The 10,699-nt window shown below is 43.7% G+C and overlaps 2 protein-coding genes across 3 annotated transcripts; one reads left to right on the top strand and one right to left on the bottom strand.

The window, feature by feature from the left end:
• Nucleotides 1–1,165: 1,165 nt before the first annotated feature.
• Nucleotides 1,166–5,668, bottom strand: mettl25b (methyltransferase like 25B). Its single transcript, XM_030369639.1, has 8 exons — nucleotides 5,221–5,668; nucleotides 4,945–5,063; nucleotides 4,424–4,628; nucleotides 4,215–4,277; nucleotides 3,919–4,053; nucleotides 3,005–3,843; nucleotides 2,162–2,346; nucleotides 1,166–1,342 (listed from the first exon to the last, which is right to left on the bottom strand). Exons 1-8 carry the CDS (start codon nucleotides 5,320–5,322, stop codon nucleotides 1,257–1,259), a joined length of 1,734 nt encoding a protein of 577 aa, XP_030225499.1. The 5' UTR covers nucleotides 5,323–5,668; the 3' UTR covers nucleotides 1,166–1,256.
• Nucleotides 5,669–5,718: 50 nt separating this feature from the next.
• isg20l2 (interferon stimulated exonuclease gene 20-like 2) lies at nucleotides 5,719–9,939 on the top strand. Of its 2 annotated transcripts, XM_030369641.1 has the most exons (5): nucleotides 5,719–5,873; nucleotides 6,284–6,675; nucleotides 6,706–7,217; nucleotides 7,776–7,976; nucleotides 9,449–9,939. In XM_030369641.1, exons 2-5 carry the CDS (start codon nucleotides 6,414–6,416, stop codon nucleotides 9,587–9,589), a joined length of 1,116 nt encoding a protein of 371 aa, XP_030225501.1. In that variant the 5' UTR covers nucleotides 5,719–5,873; nucleotides 6,284–6,413; the 3' UTR covers nucleotides 9,590–9,939. The 2 variants fall into 2 exon arrangements, with proteins under 2 accessions (XP_030225501.1, XP_030225500.1); XM_030369640.1 differs by having other exon boundaries at nucleotides 6,284–7,217.
• The last annotated feature ends 760 nt before the right edge of the window (nucleotides 9,940–10,699 follow it).

Raw genomic sequence — 10,699 nt, 5'->3', positions numbered from 1 at the left:
CATCAGCCAAGTAAACAGACCTTGCAATGGGTGCCAACAGCTCTTTCATTAGAGGGCTTCGGACTTTCATTAGTTTTCAACTGTCTACTTGCCAGTGAGTGATTTTTAATTGGCAGTGCCGTGGTCTGCTGGTAATGATGTCATCACTAGGAGCCGGGGCTGAGTTACATCCCTTTTGTATGGCCGGATGGCGTCTGATGGATGGTGTATGTTACTGTAACTTTATAAGCACAGTAGGCCTATATGAATTTCCACTTGGAACTTTGGAAGGCCATTTAGTGGCCAACCAACTGGCAGTTTAACTGGATAAACTTCTTTCCTCTAAAGGGGGATACTCAATTTCGCCTCAGATGATTTAAGAACCCATCTTATCGTACGGCTGGCTCCACAGCTTCTGTTAAGAACTTTGTTCAGTTTGTACCAAATCAATGACCTTTCCTTCATCCGTCTCGCTAACTGAGAACAATACAGCAGTGTGAGGTGTTAAGGGATGCGTTGTGTACATATTGTAGGCTACCCGTATTTTATACTTTCATTCAGTCATAAGCCTGTATTGTGCAAAATAACTATTCTGCATATATAAATGGTACACCATGCTTTCCTCTTTCTAGTAAAGTTCATAATAGGATGGAAAATGTTTTCCATCTTGTACATTTATGTAAAAGATTGCTTTAATTAAATCCCAAACTTTAAAAGCTTCATAAAATGACTACACAAATAATAGTTCTGAAATTGCTTGAAATTTACTGAAGTTCGCCAAAATCAATCTATTGCATTTATACACTTTGCTTGTTGATGCATCCAAACGAGGGATTTAACAGTGATGACCGGTAGGCCTAACTATGTGCAGAGATGGCGTGTCTCTGGTAAAGTAATTATATATAGGCTTACATGCCCATTTGGGATGTCACTATCATAGGGCAGATTTTGAAACTGCTTGTAATGGCTAATCACTCACACCTAGGGGTAAAATAGGGGCTGTTTAAAAGATGACAATAGGACTAACGACTTACATTATTTCTGTTAAGTCGCGCTGTTCTATCAAATAGCACCACCTGCTGTCAAAACAATGTAACGAAATGTTATGTTTTGGTGAAGAACATTCTACAAATAACATTGTATGAAAACATTCTACATGTATTCATACAAAGAAATAAAACCAGCAAAATGTCTTTAATTTATTTTAATTGACAGGCCTTTTATATAAAATAAAACAAAAAGGACATAGATCTCAATTACACCACAGCTATTTCTGTTCAACAATCCGTCTTCATGGCCACCAGCACAAAGTTACGTGGGGAGAGTTCTGGATCAAACAGAGGTAATAGTTTGCTCTTCACACCTACAGACACGCAGAATGGACACAAATAGAAACAATATTATTCACTAAAATGAGCACTATTTATTCCTCAGGGTAGCAGCTAGCTAGCCATATAGAGGGAATCATAGACGCATACAGACGCCGCCTTGGGCTCTGGGTCATAGATCAACGTTGCCAGCATCTTTGAGCGAAGACTGGCCTGTAAACAAATATAAGTAAATGGTTATGACGGGGGAGCTGGGGTTTTTCTTGATAAATATAACTTATGTTTACATTTATCAACAGATCTGAATGAGTAATTATTATTCAAGGGTTTACATTGGAGTAAAAATAAACATTTATATAAAATATGTTATATGAATTTAAAAACGAGTCATTGAGATCCTATGAGAAATGTAAACATTATGGTGCTTTTGATCCAGAAAAACTGCAGCTCCTCCGTTGACTTTACAGGCCAGCCTCTCAACCAATGTAGTGTGTAACCAAAATGTATTTCTCTGGGGGAAAAGAGTCTTATCAGTGGTTTGGCAATTCAACCACCACATCCCAAATGTCTGCCCTCTAGCCATCGAGTAACTTGCTCTTAAAACTATAAACTCCATCTTATCGTTTAATTTGACAAAATAAGAGTTTAGAGAAAGAAAGACGTCCATTGTCCTATTATTTAGCTTAAAAAGTACATTGGTCTGTGATGTGCCGAAAGCAACTTAAAAACCGCCAGGACCAAGGGCCAGCAGCCCAAAAAACCGTCAGCTCCACACACTATGGACGCCTGACCTCCCTTTACAGAAGGATGATTCCTAGACCAGGGCTCCAGCAGACCATGTGACCCTCCCTTACCGTTCTCCTGGAGGTAGATGATGCGGTCGAGAAGCACCAAGGTCTCCACAGCGGGTGCCAACAGCAGGGCCAGGCTGAAGTACACCACCACCCTGGCCTCCTGCTTCAGCATGGCCTCCAGCCTGCCTGGCTCAAGGAGCAGAGAGGGCGGGAGCCCCAGGCGGGCCAGGCCAAGGCGGGCGTACCTGGAGTTTGAGGGACCATAGCTTTAGCAGACAGTGGGTGCCCATAACCATGACATGCATATAAGATATATAACGTAGACTTTGAAAAGCAGTCCTGGATGCATTTCAAAAAGAAGGGGATACTAGTGTATATATGCATTAAAGGTGCGGCGTCTAGCAACCAACTGAATACCCCCCCTCCCAAAATGATGACATAATCGGCATAAACGGCATTGAGTAACCAAGTGATGAGGTTCCTTGACAGATTTATAAAAAACACTTGGAACTGGATTCTATTAAACGATAGGTCATAGCTTAAACGTAAAATAGGAATGATTCAAATAAAGTGTCCTCTCTAGAGCCGTCCATTCTGGTCTACTGTAGAAACATGGCTCACATTTTGAAGACTACCCTCTTCCTGTGTAGGTATAAAGGTTCTTTCTAATGTGTCTAAAAACACCACGATTCTTCCTTTCTATACACTAATTAAAACGTTATTATTACTGGCAAGTCTATTTCACTAGATGCCACTAAATCCGACACACCTTTAAAGTTATTTATTGCCTAGGCTTCTGTGACATTTTTAAATATACCAATAAAAGTATGAAGAAGGGGTCAGAAATAACACTATCAGATGAGGCTGGTCGTTGCGTTGTAAAAAAAAAATAAACAAGCTCACTCTGTAAATGGAAGTAAGTGGGCCTTCTTGATTGTCTGGACGCCCACCCGCCGCATCTCGGGCCTAGCCTCCCTGATGACGGTCTCCAGGGTCGCCCGGTAGCAGTGTGTCCTTAGCAACAGACTCCCCTCCCTGAGCCTCTCCAGGTAGTCCTCCATGGCATGACACGCCCCCTCCCGCGCCTTATAGGACAGCCCGTGGCCCGGCAAGCCCCGCACCCACGAGCTCATCGGGTAGCCGAACGCGCCCGGACAGCAGCCATCGCTGTCGTCGGCAAACAGCCGGGGCCGGTGGAGGGGGTCTTGAGGGGCCGGTGCAAGGGCCGGGGCGGGGGGGGCCACAACCAGGCCTGGGGGGCTCGGGTACTCCCTGGTGGTGATCTTCATGTAGCAGCACGCCACGGAGGTGATGCCACGCACGTGAGGGCACTCCACAAAATGGCGGAGGAGAGTGGCGCTGAGGTCCCCACAGGCGTGTAGGCCGGTCAACACTAGCGACTTGTCCGACTGCCCCGCCAGCTCTCCTGAGTGCCGCCCGTGTGGGCTACAACCGAAGCTGTTGGTGGACCAGTGTGGGGGCGGAGTTGTGGCCGAGACGGAGAAAGGGATGGAGAGAGCACTGGGTTCTGGTCCAGTAGCGAGGGGGGCCTGGGTTTGGTCTAGCTCAGCTGAGTTCCTGCGTCGCTTTCTACTTGAGCAGTCAAGAGGTGAGGGAGCTGCAGCCGTGCATTCTGCCTCTCTGAGCTGCCTGAGGAAGAGCTCCCATGATGCCTTTGGGTTCACCCAACCAACCACGTGGTGAGGCGATGGGCCGGATTTAGAAAGATCGGAGGGTCCATCCTAAAAGAGAGAGACAAGTCAAGTCCTGTCCACAAACTGTCAGTATTTTGTAAATGCAACTGACAGTGGACTAACCCTTGTCTTCTCCTTCTCCAAAGTACATCGGAGCTCCTCGTCAAACTTGGTTGCCATGGTCACCAACCTCTGATCCGCCTCGATGGCCGTGACTGACAGTCCCAGGCCGAAGGACAGGAAGCGAGTGAGGTGCCCCTTCAGAACAGATACTTTGGATTTAAGCGGTCCAAATTTTATTTTAAATACTTTCTAAATGTTGTTAAAGTATCTGTCCTACGTGGTTGCGAGAAATGAGAACATATGAATCGTTGCTTCCTCAAAATGATACATGAGACAACTTACAAAGAGCAAATTACCTGTCCAGATCCAACGTCAACCACCGCCTCGCAATTAGTCTGGTCGCAAAGTTGTTTTACCAACTACCAAGATAAGATTTTTTATTAATCCCAGGAGAGATATAAGGGTTTAGTACAATATAGATCAAGATTTCCGATTAGCAGTAAGCACCATATGACCATAACCAACAACTCGATAGATTTCCATACAACAACACAATAGGTCGTACCGAGCCAAGCTTGCGGATCTCATGCTGTTTCTTCGGCTTGACGTGTTTCCTGAAGATATGGCTCAGCATGGAGCTCTGGCTGTGGTTCTTCAGGAACTCTTCCACTGGGTCTACTGCTCCACCCTGCCCAGCCCGTCTAGGGAAGGACAGAGCATGGGCAGTGGCACGAAACGCCAGCAGAGACAGAGGCCATGCGGATGGGTATCTGTAATGACAACGCTTTTACTTAAAAATTTGACTCTGATGACAAATATTAGGGTATGACAAATCAGGTCCCAACCGTTTCTGGGGTGGAAATGATCCCAAATTGCATCCGTAGCACCAAATATAATTTTAAACCAATCTGATGGTATCAATATCCCAGTGAATATATATGCATTGCATCACACTCCGTGATTAATCAGAAATACCCCATTCGATAATTATAAGTCCGTTTGGAAGTCAATCTCCCCATATCAAGCCTATATAAGGATATAACAAGAGAGGTCCCAAACGCCTTTCTCTAAAATAAAATGCAATACCTTTTTTCTTGACATTTTGTGTCCAGTAAGAGATCTGCGATCTGGGGAAACGATAAACCACATAACACCTCACGCCATTGGGCTGGCAGTCTTTCCCAGAGGTCTTCTGTGAAGAATTCCTGTGGAACATTATAGTAGTTTGAGCTTATGCAGTTAACAATTTATTATGAAAGTGACCCCCCCCCCCCCCCCCCCCCCCCCCCCCCCCCCCCACCCCCACCCCACTAGATAGGATATACAATGACGATAAGGGTTGGGGAGTGAAATACGACTTACAATTATGTAGGAGTCGGATATGTACTTGTATTGGGATAGAAACGTAGTAAGGTTCCTCGCCAGATCCCTCTGGTCCTGCGATGAGAGACTTAATGCGAACATCTGCGAATTTAAATCGGAAGGTTTTGCTCCTGTATGTTGTTGAAGATGAAAGCCCCAAGTCTGGACGAGGCTTTTCAGGACAGAAATGCCTTAACATTTAAGGACTCAGTAATGTTTAAAAGCTTAGATACTTTAACTTCTGTTATATCATATCCTCCATTCAACTATGGAGCACATATGGTGGCCAATAAAGTTTTCGGTGAAGATTTTTTTCCGAAATTAAAAATGAATGACTTAATCATTTTGGGATTACAGAGACGCATAACAGCTTTTTACTTTATAAAACAAAACAAGTGAAACTGGAAGCAGACAGGAGGCAGAAAACAAAACGGGTGCAACCCGGAACAGGAAGTAGTTGTTAATCATAATCTCGCGATTTCTGCATGGATTTCTGCTGATTATTGGTGAAGTCGTGTGGCGCCTCATGGTACTGTGGTTGGGGGTAGACCAATTGGTTGGAAGGTCCAAAATTATGTCCAATGTTTTAAACATTTTGGGAGGCTTACACAGTTCCGCAGTTCATTTTTATCTCAGCTCGTTCTCGCATTAAGGTAGGTTTTTACTTTTATTACCATAAATATCTTTTATCTTCAATAACTTGTCATATAAAATAAAACGGAGCTAATAAGCTAACTGTAGCTAGCATCACACAAAAACAATAATCTCGTTTATATATTTTTACGGATTGTGGAGCCTTTATTTTGTCCAACACGATGTGAAAGGGTTGTTGTTTTAATCGATAATCTTACAAACCTGTAAGTACCAACCTATTTAAAGCGAGTCGTTTTCATCGATAAGGACAAACAATGCAAAAATAGATCAGTCTGTCAGTACAGTATATAACTGCCGTACTGTATATATAGAATGCAATACCAAACCATACAGAGTTGAATATAAAGATGCTTAGTTCTCGTCTTTGTACGTTTTCATACTTTCTTACGTGATTTATTGTGTTTTGCAGTTTTCCCCTAGTTCTTGAACCCGAAAGCAAAAAGGCTTTCACGTTTGAGGCGTTGGAGAAGGCAGTTATTTACTGTCGAACCATATTCTACTTTCATCAAAAAAACACCCCTATCCTATCCCTACTCGTCATGTTTGGTATTATGAACACTTTCATTGGGGGTGAATCGGCTTCAACACCCGAAAAGAGCCAAGGCCAACCACAAAAGGACCAATGTGACATGTTTATCAATGTGGTTTACTCTGGTGACAAAGAGAAGTCTGCATCACAAAATCCGAATCATGAATGGTTTCTGAAAAAAAGGAAGTTCTTGGAGCGGAAGGGCTTGCTTAGATCGAAGTCGGAGCCATACATACCCCCATACAAACATCGGCGGGACAAGGCCAAAGCAGGTCAATCCAGTTCGACTGGGAGCAGCACAGAAGGGTCTCACTCTCAACGACCAAAAGTCATCTTTAAGCACGATACGACTCGACCCCAACCTGCAAAGGTAAACCCCAAAGTTGAACCCGGTGTACGCCGTCCAGTCTCAGGCAGACCCAGCAAACGTTCAAGGAAATCAAAGAAGGCCAAACTCCTGAACCCCGCAGTAGCAGGGCCCGCCATTGCTCAGCGGGCTCCAGTACCAGGAGATGTGTCGGATTCAAACCGAAGGGCCATCTCTTTACTCGATGGTTTGAACATCCCAGCACTGGCACCAGCGTCGATAAACCCCTCAAAGTATGCCGCCATTGACTGTGAAATGGTGGGGGGCGGCCACCAGGGACAGGTCAGCATGCTGGCCCGCTGCAGCGTCGTGTCTTATGAGGGCGACGTGATCTTTGATGAGTACATCAAGCCTGATCAACTCGTTACGTGCTACAGGACGCGTTGGAGCGGCATCAGGCCCAGGGACCTGGTCAACGCCATGCCCTTCCAAGAAGCCAAGAAACGGGTAACACAGGGGAATACAAGTACTCTTTTATTATTCTCGCAAGTATTATTCTTTGATGTTTAAAAGGGTGATATTATGCGACCAGGTGTGAGTGGGATAAGCCATTACAAGCCTTTTGAAAATATGCCCTTCCCTGAGTTTTGGTGACGTCAAAAATGGGAGTGTCCAACTAGATGGATGATGGATAGATGAGCAACATTTGCTACAATCCACTGGGTTGGCTGGTAGACTGATCTATCCAGCGTTCATCTAGGTGGATACTCCCACTTTTTATTACTGAAACACAGGAAAAGGCAGATTTTTAAATGACTTGTAATTGCTAATCACACTAACACCTGGTGGCATAATATCACCCATTAGATATCTGTTTTTTTATACCACAAGATGAGCACACTGTCATTTTTATTTTAGTAAATAAGTTGCAATGTCCTTCATGATTCAGAAATTATCCCATTTGGAAAAAATGCCAAATAGTTCTCCTCCCAGGTTGTGTAACAATTTGAGGATGGTTTTCAATAGATTGTGAATGACCTAACGTACGGTATCCATTCTGGTCAGGTGGCCAAGCTGCTCCATGGCAAAGTGGTGGTGGGCCACGCCGTCCACCACGACTTCCAGTCCCTGGCCTATGTCCACCCCCCCTCCCACACCAGAGACACCCAGAAGATCCCCCTGCTCAACCTGAAAGGGGGCTTCGAGGTGCAACGGACCGTCTCCCTGAAGGTCCTGAGCAAGGCCATCCTGAACGACGAAATACAGGTAGGCGGGTGCCTACCTATGTGAGGATCGCGTCCGAATGGGTTCAAATGCAAAATGGACAAGATGATGCAGCCCTGAATATACAGGCAGATACAGGTTTATTTTATTAGCAATAAAGCACACACAACATACAGGCCTTTTCCTGGACGTTATACTGCACCTTCTCTCGAAAATGGGATTCGCCATCAACATCTACCATAGGGAGCATAGCTCCACACATCCATACAAACTGTGACGTTGTACTGCACGTGTCCATGAAGCTAACCCTCTCCCGTAGGAGGGCCTATTGAAGATGAGCCGCAGTGTTTCCCCTAGAATTTTTTTTAGGCCCGGTGGTAAGAGCTGATAGTGTGATTTGTTATACATTTTTCACGGGATGCTAGAGTATTTGTTGGTTATTTCCATATAAAACACTTGCTTAGCCATCACAAGTTGATAATGATTCAACACTGACAAGTGTTGGGAGGAGATAATGATCTCCTCCCTCTGCCCCTCTGACGTGTTCCTCCACACCTGTCACTCGCCCTTCTTCCCCACCTGTACTCTCGTTTGGCACCGTGTTTAGGAAGAACCTTGAAATACCTTTTTGTCCTTCATCCCTTTTACGTTTTTTTGGTGGTGCCATGCTAATGATGATATAACTTAATGCTGTCAGATTGTCCGTTATGATGGGGCATCACCGCATTTTTTTTTTCATTTTTTTTTTATTATTTTTTTTTTCTCTTTAATTTTTTTTTTTTTTTTTGGCCGGTTGTTGGCCTGGCGGGGGCACTCGTTGGCCTGGCGGCCCGCCAGGCCTGAACGATGGTAGGGGAAACACTGAGCCTGCTCCGTCCTTCTGCAAAAGTATCCTATGTATTTAGAGAATTCAATTAGAATGTAGTTTCACACACTTTTTAATGTGATGTTAGTTTCGGGCATGGTTTCCCTTTATGATAACTAAAAATAGGCTATCACTCTTTCTGAGAAAGCAGCTATCTAAAATGAAGCTGTTGTGTTGCTACTTCACACCGTCATGTTATCAAAAAGCAAGCTATATTCACATAAAGCAGCGCAAGTAAACAATGGCTTGCTTTGTGGCTCCTTCTGCTATTGATAACATAAATACATACAAAAGATAGAGGTAATTATAAGTCTATGAAGGTATTTGACTAATTTGGATGCATTAAGAGGACTGTGTGTTGAGAACATGAATAGGCCGTTACCTCTGCCATGTCCAACATAAGTAATCTATGTTAGCTATGACCTATAGTTTAAAATGTACAGACTAAATAAGTAAATACAATTCATGAATCGATCAAGGACCCTCATCACTTGACATTGCTACTCGATGCTGTCGTAGAAGTTGATATCGTTCTGAAAGTAGCTAGTGGCTCTTTACATAATCCAGGCCCCGACAGGGCGGAGGACGGGGGGGATCCCCTCTACTGACCACTTACCTTTAACATTGTCTTGTGTTGTTGTGTCTTTAGACGGGGAGGAACGGCCACTCCTCCCTGGAGGACGCCCGGGCCACCATGAAGCTATACAGGGCCGTGGCCAGCGACTGGGAGAAGGTTCTAGCCACTGGATACAACTTCTGGGGAGTGTTCAAGGGGTTAACCTCTAAATAATGTCAAGGAAAGGCTGGCGGGTGTGTTGGTGTTCCAGACCCATGCGAGTCCAGACCCACCGTAGCAGGGTTTAATTTGGATCTTCCCATGAACACTGTGTAATTCCAACTATGGGGCACTCCAACCACTGTTTGGCCCTGGCTCTTAAATGACAAAGATTTTTATTATTTGATTTTACATAAGTTGAAAATAAATTTTGACTGATTTGCTTTATTGAGGTTTAATACAAAAATAACCTCATGATACGTGTTTTTTCTATTTGGTGATGGACGTGTGTCCCGCCGCAACACAGCTGTGCGGCGCCATCGTTCTCAATGGATCCAAAATAAATGACTTGTGTTCCCTCCGTTTATACGTCTATTCTTTTACATTTCTGTCTATTGCATAAAATATGAAGTCTGCCCACGATATCGATTTGTCACCTGCCAACATAGTTCTTGAACAGTAAGATCGTTGATCAAAATGCATTGGTAAGAAAACTTTATAGCAAGAAAATATTAGTCATTGTGGACAGGTACCCTGTTTGTTGTGATGGAAAAAATTGTAGTGTGTGTGTGTGTGAGATATTGTTGAACTGGAAGAGTAATGACGGTTGCAGCCTGCCCTTCCGCAATAGGTCTACATTATTCTTCTGAGTAAACTATTCCTAGCAGACAGTGTAAATATGCTACCTTATTTCATCACTACCTCCTTTTTCTGGCGTTGGCTATGATATTGTCATATATTGTATTAAATATGATTCAAGACAGCACATTTCATAACCCAAATATTACATAAAATGTAGACGTATTAACTTTAAGCTGCATGAATGCCGTAGGCCTGTTTAAGTTGAGGCGCCTTTATTAAAGCGATTTAAATTGAAATATGTGAAACTGCAGGCTATAGTGAGAGACTAGTGCTAATTAAAAAAAAAATACAATGCAGCCCGCCAACTGTCAGTTCTGTTGGCAGGTATTTCTAATCCGGTTTAATGCACACGGAAAAGTTAAACCTTTTTTAATGCACACATGCATTAGGTTCATAGGTAACAGCTTAATTCGCAGATTATCAGAAAATACCTTTATGATCTGGAGCTCAAAAAGTTAATTAACATCAAATAGGTTCTACCGT

The sequence above is a fragment of the Gadus morhua genome, chromosome 11, assembly GCF_902167405.1.
Source record: "Gadus morhua chromosome 11, gadMor3.0, whole genome shotgun sequence".
Lineage (NCBI taxonomy): Eukaryota > Metazoa > Chordata > Actinopteri > Gadiformes > Gadidae > Gadus > Gadus morhua.
Note: the sequence above shows the minus strand (reverse complement) of the source record. Positions and strands in the feature narration are given on the sequence as shown.